This window comes from Crotalus tigris, unplaced genomic scaffold (assembly GCF_016545835.1).
Source record: "Crotalus tigris isolate CLP2741 ecotype Arizona unplaced genomic scaffold, ASM1654583v1 scf7180000018970.2248101, whole genome shotgun sequence".
Classification (NCBI taxonomy): domain Eukaryota; kingdom Metazoa; phylum Chordata; class Lepidosauria; order Squamata; family Viperidae; genus Crotalus; species Crotalus tigris.
The window spans coordinates 1289884-1313857 of NW_024097302.1; the positions used below are offsets into that span (position 1 = coordinate 1289884).

Consider the following 23974-nt stretch of genomic DNA (forward strand, 5'->3'; position numbering starts at 1 on the left):
TAATTTGGATATGGAAAAATATTATTTAGCCTTTTTATAATTTGTAATGATTGTTTTTTCTTTCTTTCTTTCTTCTTTTTCTTTTTTATATATATACATTTTTTTACGTATTATTATTCATATATTTTTTTTTTATATATATATATGCTTTATTCTTCGTCTACTTTCTTCTTTCTTCTTTCTCTCTCTCTCTTCTTTTTTTATTTTTTTTTTCTTTTTTAGTATATATTATTCATTTTAAAGTTTATGTTATGTATATTATTATTATATATATTATTACTGTGATTTTTATTATTATTATTAATTATTTTATAAATTGCAAATGTTATTTTTAAAATATTTGTTAAATAATCCTATATTCAGTTCTGGGAAGTCGGGGGGGGTGGGGTGGTTGGGGAGGGGGGGTGGATTCTTATTTGTAAAACTTTTGAAAAATTTCAATAAAAAAAAAAAAAAAATATTGTATATTTGTTGATTTAGAGAAGCATATGAAGAACTGAATAGGCTTGAATTATGGAAAATTTTGCATGAATTAAACATTGGTTGATGAATGCAATAGGGTAATATTTTTTTAGCGTAAAACAGAATGCCTAGCAAATGGTTTTGAGCAGGAAGTAATATGTTATGTTACCTTTTTTGTTTAATGTATTTATAGATAAATGTATTGGGACTCTATAAATAAATTATAATTCCTTAACCTATAATAACATTAAACAAACAAGTCTAATATGTGATAATGTTAGAGTTGTGTTCATGGAGACAGGAACGTGTGTGTACTTTGAATACAGATGATGCCATTTTGCTGGTAGAAAATTCAAATGATTTGCAAATGTTAAATGAATTGTATGATGCAATACATCAAAAGCCAAAATAGTTGTTGTTGGAAACAGAGTAAAAGATTGCAAGCTATACCTAAAGAAATGAAAATTACAGAAATTAAATGAAATTCTGTATCTTAATAGTTTATTTACTAAAGATGGGGAAAGTGATGAAGAAATTTCATAATAAAGGATGAAAAATGGGTTAGCTTTAAATAATAAACTAGATTTAATTAGATTTCCTATTCTTTTTATTTCCTGTCTTTCTTTTACTACTTTCTTTTGTTACTCTTTCTGAACTTCGTATAATGTAGCTTTCTCTGAAAAGAAATAATATGATGGGTATGTATGAATATATGTATAAATGCACATTCCTGCACAACATTAATCGTTTAAAGATACTTTCAAATTTGATAGCTGGATTCCTCATGTTGGATCAGAGTAAGAGCATGTTTTTTTAAAAAAAAAATCCACCCAAAATACTTTGAGTCAGCCAATGTTTATGTAAGTGAATAAATATTAACAGAATGGATGTATAAACCATGCATATGGCTGTTTTAGAATAAACAGCAAAATTGAGATCTACTTAGTTCAGGAGTGCAGCGATTACTCTTTATCCATATAAATAGACTACATGGCTCACAATCAGGCTTCACTCAAAAACAAATTTAAAAAGAACTATTTAAAATAACTATTAACTTATGTGGAGACTGGAGAATCATTCAAAATTTCTGTATGAAGACCATATCTCTATTTCCAGGATTACTTGTGGTATGGTTACTTTGACATTTATTTCTAAATAAGATCACTTTTCTTGAGTAATTCAGAATATTGTACTAAGTCTGTTCTCCTTTTTAAGTGCCACCAGTCACTTGATAAATTGTGACGTCTTTCATTCTCTCCGTTAGCTATGGATAGCAGAGTAAAACTAAGCCAGCTCAAAAGATGGGTAGGTTCCAAGCTGAGTTATATAGAAATATTGCAGGAGGAAGTAAAAAGGAATCAAATTGTAAGTAAGACAAATATTTGTCTTTTCTTTCTTAAAACAGAAAGGAAAACTGCCATGTATGCTTGGGAATTCAAGGAGTTGATTATTTTTAACTAGTTAATTTTGCTGTATACTATAATACATGAATCAGATTATAAATGGAACAATGTACTGTATGTAGCTCAGGGGTAATTGTGAAAGCTCATTCTGAACCTCCTAACCCCAAATATTTCAATGGAATTTGCTTCTAAGGAAATTTGTTCAAGCTAACAAAGTACCCACATTATTATTGTACAAACTGTACTTTCTGCAAAGGAACAATACTGTTTGCCTTTAAATTACTGTCATCTTTTTAAAGATGTTGCATCTTAAAGAATTGAATTTTCAACCAATGGTTGAAATTAATACGAAAACCTTGTTATTACCTTGCAGTTAAAATGCTGTCATGTTTCTGTTTGTCCCTTTCTTCACCTTTTTCAGAAATACCAAGACTGTAAATGTGATAATGATAAAGAAGATGCTTCTGGAACATCTCAAAATAAAAACCCCTCAGAACAGAGCAGGTTTCCATTTAATACTCTATATTCAATTCCCAAAGCTGTAATTGTTTCATCAGACCTAGGAGGGCATCCCATCTCATTGGAAATGGCTCTGGTAGGCAGATCTTATCAATTAAGCATGAGTTGAAACTTAATCTTGCCAGAATTAAGGAAACAGAGAATTCTTATCCAGCCACGCTGTTTGGATGCAGACTGCAGTATACCACTGTTAGAATAATTAAAACAGATGTTTATGGAGAATGATCACTTGAAATGCACAAACCTGATACCTCATTAGGTATAGAGCAATGTAGACATTAGAACTGGATCTCACAACCAAAGATGGTGCTTCACGTCTAAAATTACATGAGTTATTTTGGTGAAGAAGGGTTTTCTGTTTTTGTCACCCTCTGCTACTAACTAGCATATAAACCAAGATTAATGAAACACAACTGCTTTGTTTGCCTAACAAGTGATGCTCAACCAACCAAACCATATTATGATTTAATATGATAGCCTGGTTCACATAGCATGCTAAGACATAGTTGACTTGTATATTATAATCTAATTTAACTCAGACTAGCAAATCAAATGAACATAACTACTGTGATCTCCATGATTTTGCATCCTCTAGTTCCAGTGCTATTACCTGTTTATTCCTGTTGACTACCACAATCTGTTTGAAAGTGATTTCCAGCACCCCTTAAACATTAGGGATAACCTGCCTCTGTTTATTTTGTTGCTGTAGTGTTGTTCTGGAGATAGGCCACTAAAATTATATTTAATGAACTGCCTTGGAAGGGATCAGTTTAAAGGGGTTTCAGGGCTACAGCAAGGACTAACTTGGGGTTATTGCCATTCCTATTTGGCTGTCTGGGACTTAAGATGTTTAACCAATGCCCAATTTTCACTGCCAAAGGTTGCAAAACAAAAAGCTGCATGCCATGGAATTCCCTTGTTTTGGCATGGCTGCTTAGAAGGACTAATATAAAACAGAGGCAAAGCTCTTTACTCTCTATGACATCTTAAGAATGGTTTTATTGATTGCTTCGTGAGATAGTGATTTTATTTTGCTTTTTCTTCTACCTCTATATAGTTTGGCTCCAGGGCTTTTTTGTTTTTGCTTGGCTCTCTTATTATTATGTCCTACAATGATTGTATATATGAGATTTTTAATAACATCATCAAGAGCTCTTTGATTGTTGGCCAGCTTAATGGTATACTAAATAAATCTATTTTTACCATTCAAAGGAATTGCGAAGGATGTTATTTGGAAACACATTTCAAGTCTTCAACTATGAATGGAAAAAATCATATTTCAGGTTTCACCACCCTTTTACTGATTTGGCCTATGCCTTAGAGATGGATAAGGTAATGTTTGCCCAACTTTGTTTTTTAACTGATAAGTATTTTATCAGGATCTCACCTATTTACTAAAAGGTCCAACCAAAGCCACATCCATCTATTTCAATTATTTCTGTCTTCTCTTTTCTGGAATAATAAAAATGGATTGCAAGCAATCTTTCTCACTTAGAGAATTGTATATCTTTAGACCAGCATTCTGTGGGTTGCCATAATGGATACTTACACAAAATCTAGTACATATGTTCTGGACTGGCTAGTTAGATGAGAACTGTATGTTAGAATGTTTGGCATTTAAAGGGTTAAGTGCTGTCTCCTTAAGAGATGGCTTATGGGTAATGTAGTTTTAGCTGTTCAGTGAATCCTATGTTAATACGTCAGTGGGAGGAACTACTAAGTTCATCACAGGATATCCTGGCTACGTGCCAGCTCGTGTTTAATTGTCTTTGTGCAAAACCAATCATGCCGCACGCATGGACATCGCCTGTAACCAGGCTAAAGTGAATATGGAGGAATTACTGATTTTACCTACAAAAATGGACAAATGTACAGCTTCCAGATGAAACTACAGAATCGTGAGTTCTGCCAAGTATTCCTGGAATAAATATTTGCTTTATAACCATCTTCGTTGAGTTGTCCCTGTCTGGTCTTGAATTACAAAGCATCTTAGTTCAGGATCCAGAACAACATATGGAAAATAGATGCTTGCACAAAGTCTAGCACGTTGGAGAAGACTTTCTTAACCGATTATGTGATTTTAAAGTACATTTGCATTTTCTAGAAAGGGAATTGGTAAATCCATCCTATATAGGTTCAGACGTTTCCAGCTGACTCTAGGAACTACTGTAACTGCTCTGAAGTTTGTCATGTAAAGCCAAGAAAAGCATGCCAACTTTATGTTGGCAATATTCATCTTTCAAACTCAAAACATATTCATAATAACAAGTGCCAGTTTGTTGTCTTGATTAAGATTCTGGCCTAGAAACCAAGAGACTGTGAATTCTAGTCCTGCCCTAGGCATGAAATGTGTCTGGGTAACTTTAGGCCAGTAATTTTTTTTTCTCAGCCTACCAAGCTTGTTATTGTAAGGAAAATAAGAGGAGAAAAGACTATTTGCTGCTTTGAGATATTTATAAAAATAATATGAAAAAAACTAATAAATAAATAAATAATATGAGCAATATTTATTAAACATGTATGCCACCTGATTTATACAGTTATGTAAATCTGGAAAATATTATACATACTAAAATTGTGATATTGTACTTCCTGGATCTGGCCAGCTCTATGATTTCCAAGACCTCAGCTTGATACCTTCTTCCTGCCTAAGCAGAAAGCAAGGAATTAATAGCTTTTTGTTTAATTTCATGATTTGGAAAAATGTTTGCCCACTATTGTTCTAAATAGAGCTTGGGAATGTACGTTGCTCAAAGCTCAGTCTCCTGTAAGCATTGGAGAAGGTCCCCAATACACTGAATTTGTATCACAGTGTAAGCAAATCACAGAGCAATTCACTCTTGGTTTTGTTTTTTTAGGGAGGAGCCACAGCAATCCAGATGGCAGTTCAGGTTCACATCATGAAACACTTTTTGTTTGTACAAAACAAAGAAGAAAATATCTCCCTTCAAAGGTAAGGAAATGTATACATCTGGGATGGGGGAGAATTTTATTTATTAATTTCTAGATGAATCAGGAAGAACATAGTACAGGTATGTTCCTCAACTTACAGTCATAATTAAGCCCAAAATTTGTGTTGCTAAGCAAGACAGTTGTTAAGTGAGTTTTGGCCCCATTTTACAACTTTTCTTGCCACAGTTGTTAAGTGAATCACTGCAGTTGTTAAGTTAATAACACAGTTGTTAAATGAATCTGACTTCTCCATTGATTTTGCTTGTCGCAAAAAAAGTGATCACATGATCCCAGGACACTGCAACTCTCATAAATATGAGTCAGTTACCAAGCATTTGAACTTTAATCAGATGACATGGGGATACTGTAATGGTCGTAAGTGTGACAAAAGGTCATAAATCACTTTTTTCAGTGTTATTGTAACTCTGATTGTAAAACTGTTGTAAGTCGAGGACTACCTGTAATAGCATTTGCAAATCATAACTTAGAGCAGAGAGACACCACTTTGTCTGGACTGAAAGCCTCAGTTAGCCTTTGAGTGGTCTGCCATGGATTTCAGTGCCCAAAGTCACAGGTAACATCTAAATCTGATTTTATTTCATTTACTCTTGAATTTAATTAAAATTGAAACGTAATTATATGTCTCTCCAGTCATTCATTGCTCATAGAATTTGGAGGTCTTGATGACCACACCCAAGGCTTAATGGGATCCCATATGGCTCTAAAATTGCACCTATTTTCATGTGAAGGGCAGCAAGCCTCTGATCTCCCACTCTTCTCTCACAAGTCCAGAGAAGGAATGTAACCTCCTTCAATATTCCTTTAATTAACCATATGTAACTTCATCTTTCAGACAGTACTCTGTCCTAAATTTGAGGAGTAGATTTGCAACAGAACTCCCAAGTAGAATCACTCTGTTTAACAGCATCAATTTAATTCATGTACATGTTAATTTGCTGTCATATCTCTGTCCAGTGGAGAAGCACTAAAGAGCAATTTCCACTGCAAGTTATGAATAGACAGGAACTTTATAATTTGCATTAGAAAAATAATACAGAGAGTATAACAGAGAAATAATTTAAACAATAATAAGCAGTGGGACCTAGTGGGATGCACCCAGCAGAGAAGCTTAATCATAGCTAGTGCTCCCTGCCCATTACACTGCCCATTACACAATAGCATAGTACTTAGTTAAACTGATTCTTCCCAACCTCTTCCATAAATGCCCACAATAACATTTATCTATCTATCTATCTATCTATCTATCTATCTATCTATCTATCTATCTATCTATCTATCTCCTTCACACTTATATGCTGCCCATCTTGCCTACATGTGACTCTAGGTGGTTTACAATCAATAAAAACAACAGGCTATAACACTGAAATATTAAAATAAATATTAACACTAAAACTAATTTAAAATGACAAAGATGGGAAGGCAGCAAGATGCACACAGGGAAGAGATGGGGTCTTATCTTAGTCCACTAACCACTTCCAGAATGACATACCCTCATTGGGGCCCCAAGCCAGTTGACAGAGTCAGATTTTCAGGCCCATTTGCAAAGCCAAAAGGATGGGTGCAGATCTCACTTTGGGGGGACATGATGTTCCAAACGTGAAAGCCACACCTGTATCCCACCAGCCAGAAAGAATGCTTCTCCTGTATCCCACCAGTCAGAATTCCTGGACCACTGAGGTCTGCAGTGTGCCCCTTCTGCAGGCACAGGTAGATTGCCTCTCTCTTTTTCCTAACCATCCCTCTAGGCCAGTGGCCCCCCAAACTTTTGGGCATCAGGGACCAGTTTCTGTGGAGAAAAGTTTTTCCATGGAATGGAGGTGGCATGGTTTCACATGCTGCCTGCATCCCACAAACCAGGGATTGGGACCCTTGCTCTAGGCCAGTGTTTCTCAATCTTGACAATATTACATATTGGATTTCAACTCCCAAAGTTTCCCAGCCAGCATACTGACAGGAGAATTCTGGGAACTGAAGTTCACATTTCTTAAGTTACTATGCCCTGGGCTAAACTTCTGCTCCTCAATTTTCTCCTTCTTTGCACCTGTTTGTGTCTCTGCTTAGATTCATAGCTTGTTATCTCCTTTTTATCTCTTTGTACTCTTGGGAAAAAACCCTCCCTTCAAGAGGTGTCCATTTCTGATTTTCTTACCAACTCCAAGCTTTCTATGAGCAGCCATTTTATCATTTTGCTTAATCCCTTTTAAACTTAGCATCTCCAAAGATCTTATTTCTTCTGCTTTTGACCTTGCTCTGCTAAATATGTGAAAGTAGACCCCCAGCATTCAATGCCTCACTTCTCAATATTATTGCAACCAACAGGATTGCTCATCATTTACTGGACTTACTTGCATGTAACAGTAATCCTTGTAAGTTTCATCACCCAATTTAAGAAACTGAGGTTTGATTCTACCTTGTTGAGCTCGCCATGGAAAGCATGGACCATAGTTTCTTACTTCATGATATATGACACACTTGCAGTTAATAAAAGGAACCATTTCTGAAACCTTTTCTCAGCCACTTAGGAAAAGGCATGGTGAGAGAACACACCCAAGTCTTGCATATTTTATTTTAACTTATGCACGTTGTGCTAAATCAGGGTTTGGCATTTTTTTACACATCCAACCCAATGCCTTTTGAGAATAAAATAAAAGAAATGGTTCAAAATCTCCTGATTTACTTTCATGGTTCCCTATGACCTCTCTCTGTTTGGCTTTCCAGTATATCTGAAGTAAGCCTCAAAGAGCAAGAAAAAACTCTTACAACAGCACTAGCCGATATTCTGTGGACAGCAGGAGAAAGTCAGAGAGCAACTATCTGCTTTATCACGGATGATACTTACATTGCTGCAAATGTAGAATACGAAGTGGATCACTTTACTGAACAAGTAAGATAAGATATTTTAAATATCTGGAAAGGAGAAATATTTTAGTTGAGTTTAGACACAACTTAAGAAACACTCAAAAGTACACAATAAATACTTAGAATGAATACCACCCATTCAAAGCCAGAATTTTAAGAATTTAAGTAGTCCTTGACTTATAATAATTCATTTAGCAACCATTCAAACTTACAAAGGCACTAAAAAAGGTGACGCACAATTGGCTGCTTCACTTATGACCGTGGCAGCATGCCCACAATCACTTGATCAAAATTTGGGCACTTGGCAACCGGCATGTATTTACGATGGTTGCAGCATCACACACATGGACTACCTATAATATTGACTATTTGGGGAAGACTGCTGTATATGATAAAATAGGAAACCATATGTGGATGCAGAAATTCAAACAACCCACTAGATGCTAGGAAAGAGTTAACTTTTATGTATTATTTTGCTGCTCTTTAGACAACATCCACATTTTTCTAACCCAGTTCTGGCAGATTTTACTAAGGTGAACTGTAGGAGACACGTTATTCAAATCAGAATAAACAATGCTTGTCTGTGATAATGCTGAATGAGGTAATTATTATTTCTCACAATGTTTTCCAGTATTTTGTTCTTACTGGAATCAAACCACTTTATGGGCATACTGTAGATGTTAATATTTCTTGGCAGGTTCACTTGTTTGAATTTGTTGAGAAAGAAACAATGCAGCACTTTATCTTGGATCACATACACTGTGTAAGTAGAGGCTGTGCAACTGATTTACAAAATTGAATCTGTTCCAGTCATTTTTTTTTACTATACACCGAAAAAGAACTACAGTTCTGTGTATTTTTCTCTTAAACAAGTACCACCTGTTTATTAGGGATTATTGTTAAATCATCATACACAGGATTACTGTCCTGTTTATATCCAGAAGTGTTAACTAATTTAATTTTATTCTTACCCAGCTGCTAAACTTTTTATACATTTTGAATAATCATGTTTGCTTTTGTTTAGAGAAGCTTTCTTTATCCTGGCTTCCAAAATCTGGCTGTTTCTTCAGCCCTTGGTTTAGAGTGGGCAGTGAGTCCTGTCTACTTGATTGTTGTTGTTCTAGGATTTGGACTTTTTTAATTGCTTGATAAAATTATTGTTTTTGTGTACAACCCATAGTATTGTAGAAATGGGCAGCCTTGTAAATTTTTTAATAAATAAATAAATCCATGCTGGTAAAGAATTTTGAAAGCTGTAATCCCAGTATATCTGGAAAATACCACATTAGGGAATACTGATTTTGGATGATATTGTAATTAAAAACAAGAAACAACACCTAATTACAATTGTCAGAGAAGTTGGGCAATGTTAAAATAATTCTTGTTTTCTTTCATCTATTTGAACTAGCTGAACTCTGAGGGAAGTCATGGGGTGATCTTATTTCTGTACAGTTTACTTTTCTCCAGGACATTTGAAAGGTAGAATGTTTTTTTCCCTTTTTTAAATATTTAGATTAAGTTAAGCAATTATTTATCAATCAATGTGTATATGTTAAGATTCTGCAAATGTTTACATTCATCAGTAAAGAAAGTTTTAGAAGAAAATTTGGTCCATATATTACATGGGATGATGCAAATGTAATTGGCTGCTGGCAAAGTGCTCATTTTTTGGTCAAAAAGATTAGTGTGATGCCATGAGCTAAGTCCAGTTGCTCAGAAGACAATTAGCAATATTATTTTAGTTAGGCATATTGAAGCAAGCCCTACACACTTCCCCAAATGTCTTTCATGGAATAGCTGATCTCCTTCTTACTCTCTGTAACCTCTCAAAATGGTTCTTGCTACACTATACTATTTTTGTTTTTTGTTAGGTAAGCATATTTCTTTAAAAATGCTAAAATGCTTATTTTCTAAAATTGCCTGTTAGGCTTAGAGACACACTCAGGTAAACAAAAATTGAACTGAAGGTTGCCACTTTACATTTCAGCATTTCTCTCTTTTTTATTATTATTAAAAAAACGCCGTAAGGGTAGCAGTGAGGTATCTGCAGGCACATTAGTGCTCAGGATTGTCTGCCTAGAGTTGTACAATGCTTCAAATTCAATAGAAGAGAATATTTGTGGCTCAGTGCTGAACTGTGGAGTCCTTTGTGATCTCTGCACTTGGTTGTTTTCTTGCAGATGTTTCATTACTCGGTCAGGTACCCATTACCAGTTGGGTAATGAAATGTCTGCAAGCAAACAACCAAGCTCAGAGAGCAGCAAGGACTCCACTTCAGTTCCACAGAGAAGCTTTTCAATATATATGTATACAAACATAGCCTTTGTTTGCTAACAGTCCCAATTTTTTTTCACTTGGGAAAAAGAACCTTTGGTGTATGGAATCGCTGAATGTTTTTCTACTGGTTGCAATGTCACAATAAAAACTACAGAATTATAACCACATGCTATGCAAATTGCAAAGCCAAAACCAAAGTAGGAAAGAAGAAGAGAATCAAGAGATGTAGGTAATGCTATGGAAAGGCTCTTCAAAAAAAAAAAACCCAAACCCTTCAATTAAATGACCCTTAATTTTCCAGTTTCATGTTTGTTGTATCTTTGCTTATTATTTCCATACCCTGCCTCTCACCATGGGAGGTTTATTTGATTCACTTCCTTTCCATTTTATCAACACCATAACTCTGCTACATAAATTATACTTGAGTGTTTATATAAAGAGAAAGGCCAGGCATGATCTCCCTAATTTAAAAAAATGAAATATGCTGTGAGATAAGAAATGATTTGTTCACACACAATAACCTTCATGACTGGCTCTGATCTCCCAGCTAGGCCTGATGCTTTAGTTAATATTATACTGATTATTACACCCTCCAATAATGTTAAACATTGTTCATTCTCCATCTTATAGGTTTTTCTATAGGATAGCTGAAACAGGATTTTGCGTAGATGGCAAATTATAAATGAAGTTAACAAAGCGAAGTTAATTAAGAGTTAAACTATATAAATGAAACCAATTCTATAGCATTTTCTTTGTGTTTGGCTGAACAGGCTTCAGAGAGATCTAGACTTCACCACAATTCATCTGTTACAATGGAGACATGGAGACATTAGCTGCAGACAAGTAAGTCTTCAAATGTGAAATTGATAGTCTTTGACTACTTTTCATAAATACATAAAAATGAAAAAATAATGTGCTGCTTTACTTTAAAGTGTCCAGCTACTGTGCAGTGTTGGGTTTCAGGGTTTAGAGATTGTAGTCAAGGCAATGGATTTCTTGACGTTTTGCCAGCAGCTGCAGCTGGCATCCTCAGAGGCAAGGTGGTTTGCCTAGCAGACCACAGGCAACTGAGCAGCAATTTTACTGGGCTCTTGTCTTTTATAGTCAGGTATCCTGATTCTTGATACTAGCTGGAAGTGTGATGTTGGTCCTTTCTCCCTTTAGGCAATTCTGAATCTCATTTTAACTGGCAGAGCAAATCCACATGTGTTCAATGGATGCCAAAAGCTTGACACTGAAGGCAGCATGCAAAAACTACTGCATGGAGTCCACTCCCGCAGCAATGTTGGCTACTTACGATGGAGTAAGGAAGAAGCAGAACAGCACAGATCTCTAAAGGTGTGGAAAAGTATTTGAAGGTGTTTTGCTCCCTTGATCAGCCAGTCCAGTCCCCATAAGAGGGTCTCAAAATAGCTTTGAGACATCATGAGCCAACAAGAGTGAGAACAGTGAGAAACAACACCCAGCCCATAGAAGAATATAAAAAGGATCTTGCTGGGTGAAATAAAATATTGATCTAGCTTAGCATTTTGTTCTAACAGGGGCCATGCAGGTGTTAACAAGAAGCTCATAAACAGATGTAAGTCCTATAACTCCTGTCTCCCAGTAACTAATAGTAATACTGGACATTACATGTGCAAGCAAGATTTTCAACCTCCGAGTGGAGACACTTCCATGCAGCCTATACCAAGCCTCCCATGGCCTTTCCACCCCTCTGAGGCACCCTGAACTCCTTACTCTACCGCAGTCCCTCTTTGCTCATGGACTGAAAATCCTGATTAGATTTCAGCTCCCTCTCATCTCTGGAGGCTGGCTGAAAGAGCTCCCTGACAAAGGCCAAGCCAGCACAGGACTGAAATCCTTCAATAGAAGGTTCTTTTGCTCTTGGGGCTGGCTGAAAGTGCTCCCTGCCAAACTCCAAGCAGACCCAGAGCCGAAACCCTTCAGCAGGGAGTTTTCTGAGTCAGACCCCAGAGACGAGAGGGATTCCTCTGGGCAGGCAGCAGCAATTTGCAACCTTCCGTGTTGGTTTTCCCATTGACATTCTGGGGAAGCTGGCATAGAAAATTGCAAATGGAGATCACATGATCATAGGGCACTTGGCAACCAGTTGTAAATGTGAACAGGTTACTAAACACCTAAACTGTGATCGTGTGACTGTGAATGGAGGGCACATCCTCTTTATCTGGAGAGGTTCCAAGAAACCATTCTGTTCACCAATTCATTGGTCTTTGCTGCAGTCATCGGCTCCGCTTTAGCAGAGCTGTCTTAAGTTTGCCATATCACATCCAGGAGTTATATTTTATATTTCATGTATTTGTAGTAATCTCTGTTTAGTATTTGTTAGGTTGATGGTGTTGCCACAACTCATGGAAGATAATTTTGTATTCATGTGTTTTTCTCTTTCATCATTCAGCTTCACTGGATAATTCAGGCTACCTCTTGGACTGTCTTAACATTCATAGTCCATTTGAGAGCATTTTAGAAGAATTAAATATCCTAGGGAATGATAGCTTGCTGTCCCAGCCATGGCTAATTAGACATCCTCAGAAGAATCCAGAATTGTTCCCAAAGTGGTTGAAATAAAGAACTACAAGGAATTATCACCACTTTTCACAAACAATGAAACTCAATTTACTTTTATGCCAGATTAGCCTTTTTAGAGTGAAGTGTTAAATTTTAAATTTAGAAATATGTGATTCTAAAAAAAATGCAAATGCATTTTATTTCATTTGATACATAACTACAACTTTTATACTACAGGTTGGAAGCATGTTGAAGACACCAAAATTGCCAATATGGCTGTGCAACATAAATGAAACATATAGTATTCTCTTCAGCTTAAACAGGTTGTTATTATCTGATTGGAAAATGGAACATCTCTTTGATTTATATTTCTATAAAGGCAAGACCTCCCAAAAGAAAACTATCCATCTAACAATAGGTAGGCATTTATAATTGTTGGAGTAGTATTAAAGAAAGATGCTTATTTATTTTTCTCTTTCCCACAAGTAATGCTTAAATCCATTTTCCTGTCTTTTCTGATCATTGTAAATTAAATTTTAAAAGAGATATTGGTTTAAATGCCCCTTCTAATTTTTAACTGTAAACTGATGAATTCCAGATTAAAAAGTATTCCTAAAAATTCTTAGAAAATCATCCAAACTATAAACAAATTAAAATAAACAATCTAGCACCTCCCTCCCTCTTAAAAGATCCAGCTCTGACTGAGAATGGGCTTGAAAGAAATACAGTTTCCGGGGAAAACTGCAAAAGCATTGCCAGTAAAGGTAAGGCAAATACTCCAATTGTTTCAAGCCATATAATCCATATATAAGACCAGAACGAATTCCTTACCTAAAGACCATATACATCAGGGGTAGTCAACCTTGGCTCTTTTATGACTCGTGGACTTCAACTCCCAGAATTCCTGAGCCAGCTGTGCTGGCTCAGGAATTCTGGGAGTTGAAGTCCACGAGTCATAAAAGAGCCAAGGTTGACTACCCCTGATATACATCATAAAAGTGTTCTCTATTATATACAATAAGTGATGTGCTAAAGCAGGGGTGTCCAACCTTGGAAACTTTACAACTTGTGGACTTCAACTACGAGAATTCCTCAGCCACCATGGCTGGTTGAGGAATTCTGGAAGTTGAAGCCCACAAGTCATAAAGTTGCCAAGGTTGGAGACCCCTGTGCTAAAGTGCTGTAATAAAAAAGTGAAGATTTGAATATCATAGTATGGAATACTGAAAGCATAGTAAATCAAATCAATGCTAGAATGAGAAGGTAGTAGCCAAGTTGTGCCTTTTTAAATGAAATGGGACAATTTGCTGCAGCCAGCTCTCTGTGGCCAAATCACTATGGCCAACTCACTGTGGCCAATTCACTATGGGACAATTTGCACAGCCAATTCGCCACAGGACAATTCAACAATTCACTTTAATTGTTTAAAATTACTTATATGTATATGTACATTGCCACTCATATTTCATTTTGTCCCTCCTTTGACATCCTTTTTTTAATGATTCTATTCCACCATTTCTTCAATATTAGTGTAACTCTGGTTCCATGGCCAATTGTCCCACAGTGAGTTCGCCATGACAAGTTGTGCCATGGTGAGTTGACCACGGCGACTTGACCTTAGTGCATTCACTGTGGCAAGTTGGCCATGGGGAGTTGTCCTAGATCCCTGTTTAATTATTTGGGAGGTCTCCATTCAGTGGATAAATAGACGGATGAATAGATGAATGATCGGATGGAGACAGAGAGAGAGAGAGAGAGACCACTGAAATCAATAGCCTAGTAAATGAAAATGTGTGAAGAAATTCAAACAATCTAATAACATGGAGTGATAAATGCACAAATGCATTTCATATTTCAAAATATTCTGTGATTAATAGAGTTAGAAGAGGTCATTTAGGCTATTGAATCCAACTCTCTGCTCATTGCAATAATCCAAATTAAAGCATCCTTTCCCTATCTAGTCATTATTTAAACATATCCCATGAAGGGAACCCAACACATCTTTGGATAATTGGTTTCACTGTTGGGAATGTTTTTTTTTCTAACATTTAACTGATACCCGCCTTACTATCTTCCATTTCATGTACTCTGGAATTATACAGAATTGATCTTGGCCACTTGGTCTCCTGTATGAAGAACTGTAGGCAATGGTCCTAATCTGAAATGTAGCTGTGTGAATATAGGGCATAATCATTTCCCTTTGTATCATTTCTCTCACAAAAGTTGAACTCAAAATCGGTTTTGCATGAAACAGTGCACATGCATGTTTGCTGTTCTCCTCTCAGATACACATTCTCATCACTGGGAAGAAAATCACTGTGTGGATAACAGGGATCCCCACAAAAGAGTGCCATCTCTGGAAATGGCCATTCAAACTAAATGGGAAGGAGCTGCCATCAGCTGGAATGGAACAGCTCCATTCTTCTGATCCAAGTGACTGGGGGAGATGGTCTTTTCTAAAGGTGCTGCCCACATGAACCTTGAAATGAAAGTGAGAAGAAGGAAGACAGCCTATTGCTATGGGTTGAATTAATTTAAAAAGTTGCTACTGCTAATTACAGGAAAAATTAGCATCCTGTGCAATTCACTCAATTGCTAATCTATACATCAAGATACAATGGATTTCAGCAACATGAGCATTTGTCTGTACATGTAGTCCTTATTTAGTGACCACAAGTGTGACCATCAACTCGTCACAAAGTTACTTTTTCATTACCGTCGCTGTCCAAGGAAGTCACTAAACAAGGACTACCTGTAATGGAAATGTAACTGATATGAAGTAACTGAAAATGAGCATTTAGCACTCTTGCTCTTGAATAAAGGGAATGGTGAAAATCATGGAAATAGCCCCATTCCTCATCAACAAAAAATTGCTGGCAACACCCCTGGCTGATACTTCAGTAGCATCAGGCACAAAGAAACCACTTCTATTCTAAAGGTTTCTTTATGGTAGAGGGAAAAAATCATTAATAAAAAAAAACAACTATATGAATCTCAGTCCAACCAGACCTAACCAACGTGGTCAATGGGGATGCTTGAATTGTAACTTATCTACATCTTAAGGCTCAGTGATTCCCCAGTTATGTGTTCAGAAGTTCAGTATAAGCAGAACTGATTTTCTTCAGATTATGCTATCTCTGCATCAACTAGTAATGTGATTGGCACACATATTATAGCACCGGAACAATATTAGCCCGTAATATAATGTAATATCAATTATAATTTTGGGAAATGACACAATTAAGTCAAATATTCAAGATATTGTCTGCCTGACTTCTGATTTTGAAAAGTGATATTTATCATTTTAACAAATTATTATTTAACAAGCTATTCTTTTAGCAGAAGAATGAAGTTGCCCAAAATAATATCCCTGAGGCTCTTTGGGTCTAATAGGCTTTGACTACTTTTATTCTCCAATTAGCTTTCCTCAAAATTATAACTTTTTAGAAAAAAAGTTGTGTTCTGTCTGTTATTTCTGTGTTTTTCACCACCATTTCAAGTTTGCCTGTTTTTTTTTCACCTCTCTAAAATAATTAAGGAGAGAGAAAAAATATCTGCAGTGTTTTTTTATTGGTAGGACTAGGAAGCCATGGTCTAGATTTATTCTAATTTATTCTTAGGCAATGCTTCAATTTGTGCTAAGATTTCATTGGGGCCTTGGTTTTATTTTTGTCTTTTTTTCTCCAAATGATTTTGATCATTATATTATGTGCTTATTTATGTTCATTGGTAGATGGGTGGCCATAAGAATTTGTTAAATAAATAAAAAGATACATGACCAGGTCTTTGCTTCCATATGATGAGCTTCTGCACGCTAATTCTGAACAGGGATCTACATACCCCATGCACGTTGTTTCAATCCTGATCTTCATGTTCTGAAGATCTTCATGCAGGAAAACCTTATGATCCTAAGAAGTTTGTGTGCATGAAAGATTCATATTTTGTCCAATAGAACAGGGGCTTCCAACCTTGGCAACTTTAAGACTTTGGACTTCTGGGAGTTGAAGTCCACAAGTCTTAAAGTTGCCAGGTTTGAGGACCCTGCAGTAGAATGTACAGGGATCCCCTTTTTTAGAGCTTACTCACTTTGTAAAAGTCTGGAACATTGAAATCTCTGCAAATTACTATGATATAAACAGTTTTGGCTTAGATCAAAGGTCTCTTTAGAAGTGGTAATGTTAAGGATAAGCATGGAATGGACAGCATTAATACTACAAGTAATGTGAATCTGGAATCATACCTTTTTAACAAGGTAATATTAAAGTTGAAAGACACACTGGATAGATTGTTGGACAAAAGGATAAAAATGTTAAGTTTTTTCTGTAAAAATAGTGACAATAGATTTTTGCAGCTATAGCAAATCAATAGCAAAAACAGCAAACTAAGAGTAAACAAAGGTATTAATACATATTAAAATAAAAAGTCTTTGAAAGAATTTGGCAGACAAGAATGTACTTGCATGTTTCAGTCAGTTTATATTTTCATAGAGGAATTCTGCATCAAATAATTCAAAGAAGTAAAATGACTGTATGTTAAATTGAAATATTTTTCCATGAGCAATTTCAGTGTTTCAGTATAAGTTGCTGATTTCTCCTACTTGAAATCAGTATGGAATAATAGTAAGTATAAAAATGAATTATTGGTAATCCACAATGGTAAGATTATACTGGGTAAATTAGTATTATTGGAAGCCTTAAAACCTAACGTAAAAAGCCTTGAAAATAAACATAAATCAATACCATAAAGTGTTCAGCGCATTGAACATATAATTTATTACTAAGAATCATAAAGAACAAGAGTATGCAAAACTCCAATACAATGAATCTACAAACTCCTTTGATGTACAGCCTGCATGTTCCTGCTAGCTGCTTGTCTTCTTCCTATCTCACTCATGTCAAGCAGCAAAATCTATGGTGGCAAGAGAATATTGCACTGAGAATATTCTCACACAGTCTTCTGAAATAATCCAGAAGATGGCGCTCAGAACTGCAAATGAACCTTTCAAGTCAATGGCATTCATTGCAACATCACTGTTTAATCTCAGTAATCCACAAAAAGGAAGAGTACATGTACTCTGACAATAAAGGTTGATTTGATTTGATTTGATTTGATTTGATTTGATTTGAAGCACAATGTTGTTTGTGGAACTTTCACCAACAATGGCAAGGTAAATATGAGCTACTAGTTGTGTGAGTTCTCTGAAAACTCTCTGTACAATCCAACATATTACAAAATATATACAACCTGGAAAATTCTAATTCACCTTAAAGTATGAACTTTGTGCACCAACTAGTCATGAGCCACCCAAAAGCATTTGTGAAAAAATCTTGTACATGTTCTATCACAAGTTAGTACTGTGGTAGTAACAGTGTTGCTAGTAAGATTCTGATAAAAAGTTGAGTAATATGCCTTTGGGTAAAATACCTTTGGCACCCTAGTGCCCTCAAGATTGTTAGATTTTAAATCTCAGTATCCTTGTCTACAGAGAATATGTAGATTGTTTGAAAGGACATCTGGAAGAGACCGATTTGGGGAAAGCTAAGAATTTGTTTTAACACATCGACAATTCTCTCAATATATGAATAAGCATTCAGTGCTGATAAATTCTTGACCTTTCTCTTTTCTCCACCTCAGTGTTTTCCATCCTTCCAACATGTTTGTATTAAAAACCAATAGTAGGTTTTATGTAGTTCAAAGGCCTTATAGGTAATGTCTTTCTTAGGGCAATGGAAACAATGAAATGTTATATCTGTTTCCATTCAAAGTGCAACACAACACAGAGGGTGTTTTTCCTCTTAAATTGTCTTTGCATAATGAAAGCTTTTTGAAACTCAAAAGTTTTAGCTTTTTAGCTAAAGCTTTTGAGTTTCCAAAAGTCTTCATTATGCAAACATAGTTTGAGAGAGAGAGAAAAACACCCTGGGTCACTTTGGATTTTGGACGGAAAAATAGAGATCCTCCAGACATGCAATTGGCATAGTTATCAGATACAGAGTAGTATTAGATTGAATTGAATACTTTCAACATTTTCTGGGAATAAAAGTGAAATGTTGCTAAATTCCATATCTTGATTCCTGCTTTAAATTACAATCTGTTTCCAACCACTGGGGAAAACAAGAGAAATCAGTTCAGCAATCATCCTATTTAACAAGGATGGAAATACCTTATTTGACCATTGTTCTTTACACAGCTGACTAATTCAGTGCATATTTGTTCCCCTAAAAATAATGCAGATGGCTCAGCATCTCATCTTATCCATGCTTGGGATATAAAAGTGTGCTGCTACTGTTGGACTGCACTATACTTATGTCTGACAAAATTTTGGATTTTAATATTGGCTTATTATTTGTTCCTAAATGTTACCAGAGTTGATGTGTTGTGTGATATCCTATAGACATATAAACAATCTAACTAAACAAATAAGCCCAAGTCTCATTCATGTTTCATGTTATTACTTAAAGAAGCATCCAGCATGTGATGGACCCCTTCATTTCATAAACTGCTTAGTTCAGTTTTAGTTGCAATAACTACAGCCAAATACTTTTTGTAATTGGCAGTCAGTCTCTCTTTACTGTGTAGAAATTTCAGCTCATTCCCACTTGGCAACTGCTTCGACGTAGTACTGTCTGATAATTGAAGTCCTTGTTTCAAGTCTTTTATAACCTTTCTACAGTTTTGTGTTTAGATCTAGCCAACCTAAAACATTTAATGTATTCTTCTCCATACTTTTGCAGACTTGTTTGTGTGTCGGAGATCTTGTTGCATGACCCATTTGCATGACTCGCATTTCAGCATCAGCTGATGAGCAGGTGTTCCAATATTCTGCTGCAGAACTTTCAGATATAAAGTAAAATTCATACTGTGGGTATTTTATGCACTTTTATTGCACAGAATTATTGTGGGAAAAATCCAGAGGACCCCAAGATAGCAATAGCACTTAGACTTATATACCACTTCACAGTGCTTTATAGCCCTGTCTAAGCATTTTACAGAGTCAGCATATTGCCCCTAACAATCTGGGTCCTCATTTTACTGACCTCAGAAGGATGGAATGTGAGTCAACCTTGAGCCCATCAGGATCGAACTCCTTGGAGTGAGTGGAATTAGCCTGTAATACTGCATTCTAACAACAGTGCCAGCAGAATATTCTAAGTTTTTGCTGTCATCCTGTGGTCATTTGTATTTTTACAGCCCAGATCATATAGTCCTAACCAAGGTACCTAACAAAATATTTGAGTCCATGAAAGGCAATTTCCCAGGTTCTGTATTGCCTTAGGAATCCATCGTCCTTAGGTAGAGAAGAGGGCTGATAGATTTTTTCCCCCGCAGCTTGCAGAATTCCTGTATGTAAGATTTGTTGAGCAGGCTATACTAACCCATGCCTCTATCTTTTCATCACTTTTGGGGGTGGGACCCAAAGCTGCCTATGTCAAGTTTCTTGAAGCTCCAGTTTCATGGACCTTTAGTTTTCCTGCTTAGGAATTCTGAGAGTTAAGTCCAGAACACCTGAAGAGCATCAGACTCAGCGAGCTGGGTCCACTTTGTTGGCAGCACTTTTCTAGTGCCCCAATAAAGGAGATCTTCCGTATCTACTGTGTGATCCTTTCAACAAACCTGTAATTTTCTAAGTGTAAAACATGGGCCCTTACTGGGCTATGCTCAAGTTTACTCAATACAGAACAAGACTGTTACTGTGGTGATTTGGAATGGGGTCAAAATATCAGGTAGCAAAATGTATATACCCATCTCATCTTTCAAAGCATGCATTAAAGTATTATTCATTATTCAAGTGCTTGTAAGTGGAATGTTGCATTTATGATATAGTTGTAAGGAATGTGTTACAGTAACATCACTTATTTTCTCAGGCAAACTTTCACATATACTTTAAAGAGTTGCAGTTGGCCAACATTTTTTTTTTTTTTTTTGGTCTCTAAATGTATCCCTAGATACTATTCAAAAATGGACTTGCAGTTGTCCAACATTATTTTCTGCCTACGTGCAAACTCCCAGGTGGTATTCTAAAATGCATTCTTTATTTCCAAGGTCCATAGGAGGAAAAAGAAATAAACAGAAGCAGATGCACATTTTGGCAAGTTATTGCTTTTCCATCAGGGGATGCTATATCTGGGAATATAATGAATTACAAAATCCATCTTCTTTTCTGTTTGTTATCTTAAGGTTTCATAAGAATGACAAGCTGTTATATTTATTTTGAAATCTGTCTGCTCTGGAAAGCGCTCAGAACATCTGAAGTGGATCTCTTCAATTATAGTGGCTAACTGAAGATTTGCATTAGTATTATGTTGACACTGGTGCAGACAGTTGGTGGATAGGGCAAGACATTCTGGAAATGAGGTATCACCATATTGGATGCTCCAAGTATCGTTATTTTAAAGAATGTGTAAGGTCAAATTTGTGTTTGTGTGGGTGGATGTGTAACATGCACATACTGTATGTCCTTTTGTGGACACATACTTGTGTATATGCTATATTAATAATTTCATTCTGACCTGGTTTGCATACTATAAGCTATGGTTTGTTTAACCAGGATCAATTGCATAACACGTAATTAGTTGTGGTTTGTATAATCTATTATTTATGAATCAGAGTGGCTTGATTCAGGCAACATACTAACCAAATTTAAACAAATTGTATTAACATGATTTGAAAAGCAGAACTTGGTATTTAGAAAAGTGATATGTATGATACTAAATTTGTCAGATAAAAGCGAGCTATGTGGCACCCTAAAGACTAATGATTTTATTGTATGCCTGGATCTGCAGACTAATGTCACAAAGCCATCTCAAATTAAATTTGCCTTTTTTTGAAAAGTGGTCATTTTATGGGAGCACCCACAACATATTTTCAAAATTCCAAAGGGATCCATTGATGCATAACAATGGAGACCATGGGTTAGAGAATCACTTGAGATCATTAGGAGACAGTCTGGTGGCAGGGGACACCACTTCCAATGAATGCTTCTTTGCTATCTTTGTATTTAAAATTTAAGTGTTAAGGAAGAAATTTAAGTTAATAGCATCATATCTGTTGTAATCATTTCCTTAGTCTGTCAAGATTATGCTATGAGTCTTTACTTACGTAGCCAAGAAAGCATCACCCACATACAGGAGGATCACCTGGAGATTTGCAGAAATATGATAAGATAAATACACCCAGGAACAAAACACCACACTAAGGATAAGAATCTTATTGGTGTGGGAGAGGGAGGAACCAAATGGAGCTGTTACAGTTCTGATAGCAATTTCCAGTTTGCAATGATGTATTGCATTAGCCAGAAACTTCTGATTACGATGTTGTAATATTTGAAATTGGGCATAATAACATATTTTAAATAATCCAAAAAGATAGAAAAGAAATGCCATCGCTGAACATAACAAAATGCTCAGAAACATAGAAACTTCTGGCAGAGAGAATAAAACACACAGCTTCAGAAGTAAAAACCTGTCATAAGAATGAGTGATGAAAATGATTTCTCTGGTTTATGTGACTCTACGGGTTACAGCAACATACAAGAAAGTTGTGGCAGTGGCCAACTGACGCACTACAACTTAAATTGACAGTGCCAAAAAGAAGAAGAAAAATGCAGCAGCTCTCAACAGAATATCACATGTCATTGGCAGATACATATAGGGCATAAGTCCCTAAAGTGTAGTACAAATCCATTGCAGTAAACAGATGCCATGAAATCTGCTCCCAATGCAGTAAGGTACGATTTTCAACTACGATAACCCTGTTGTCTCAATCACTGTTACATCTATCATCATAACTAAATGACTCTTAAATGGTTCCTCTCTAATAGAGTATGGAGGAAATAAGTTCATTTTTCAAACTGTTGACTGTTTTTGAGAATTATTATTTTCTTTGTGAATTTCTACTGATTGCAATGTCTTAAATCTTGTTTGGTACATTATCCATTAAAATGTTATTCTTTATAAATAAGGAAGAACAGTTCTGACCTCTAAAATCCATTGAAATGACTCTCAATGTAATGATACTTGAACATGTTCAAACACCTACATGCATACCCATAAAATATGCAATAGTGTCTATTTTCAACTTGTCAAGTCTTTTCAGTCATTCAGATCAATGAATATATGTTCAGACATGGCAGAAGACAAAATTACAAATGTCTCCAGGAAGTAAGATGGTTCAAGAGGGGTTTTGATCATACAATTATGCCTCGTTTGCAGAAATATAAAAAGAGTTTTGAAGTCATTAGTCAATTCTGTATCTTAACCTTCTGCTCTAGTGCCCCCAGATGAACTGTGACTGAAGAAAAATATTTCTGATGCTTAAGCACTGGGATTGTGATCTAGCATGGACTTCATTGGGCAATTCCCCTTTTTCTGCAACTGTCCTTTGGAACACCATTACACTGCATTGCCTATGGACACACATTCATATCTGTAAGTTCACAGTGTTCTACTTGATTCCCCAAATGCTGGAAATCACAATTTCTAGTATTTGGTGTTAATTTATACAGTGTTCCATTATTCCAAGAAAATTCTACCTCATCCAGAGCATCATGCACTCTGTATTTGCCTAGTACTAAATAAGTAGTGGTCATAAAAATTAATTGTACTACTACTGTAATGAAAGAAACAGTACCAGGAACATAGCATTATAAAACGGAAGGGAACAAGAGGTTTGGTTGCAAAAAAACTACACTGAAATTTTTTATCAAAACCAGCTGCAGTCTTATCATTTGAATGATGAACTGTAGGCACTTGGAATCAAAATCAGGACTGCATCCTCTTAGCAGCTGATTGATACACTTGGTAGAAGGAAGAAACCCTGATTCATCAAGCCCTCTTGTCCAATGCTTGTCATATGTTTTAATTAATGGGGGGAAAGTCATATGAAGCATGGTATGGGTCCATAGGCATTCCAAAGCGCAGTAATATCCAGAGCATAACTCAATGATGGCACAGCAG

General features: G+C 35.9%; 1 protein-coding gene across 4 annotated transcripts in view; it reads left to right on the plus strand.

Annotated features, from left to right (window-relative positions):
* Positions 1-22962, plus strand: part of MINDY4B (MINDY family member 4B) — a 37536-nt gene extending 14574 nt beyond the window's left edge. For 2 of the 4 annotated variants that reach the window (XM_039357967.1, XM_039357968.1), the window contains exons 4-14: positions 2287-2460; positions 3597-3716; positions 5243-5337; positions 8076-8241; positions 8914-8979; positions 9625-9695; positions 11264-11336; positions 11658-11831; positions 13257-13437; positions 13709-13783; positions 15305-15889. In XM_039357967.1, the coding sequence (XP_039213901.1) occupies positions 2287-2460; positions 3597-3716; positions 5243-5337; positions 8076-8241; positions 8914-8979; positions 9625-9695; positions 11264-11336; positions 11658-11831; positions 13257-13437; positions 13709-13783; positions 15305-15447 (1338 nt within the window). In that variant the 3' untranslated portion in view covers positions 15448-15889. Of the gene's footprint in view, positions 1-2286; positions 2461-3596; positions 3717-5242; positions 5338-8075; positions 8242-8913; positions 8980-9624; positions 9696-11263; positions 11337-11657; positions 11832-13256; positions 13438-13708; positions 13784-15304; positions 15890-21197 lie in introns of those variants that run through there. The other 2 variants (XM_039357970.1, XM_039357969.1) reach the window with 2 other exon arrangements.
* The last annotated feature ends 1012 nt before the right edge of the window (positions 22963-23974 follow it).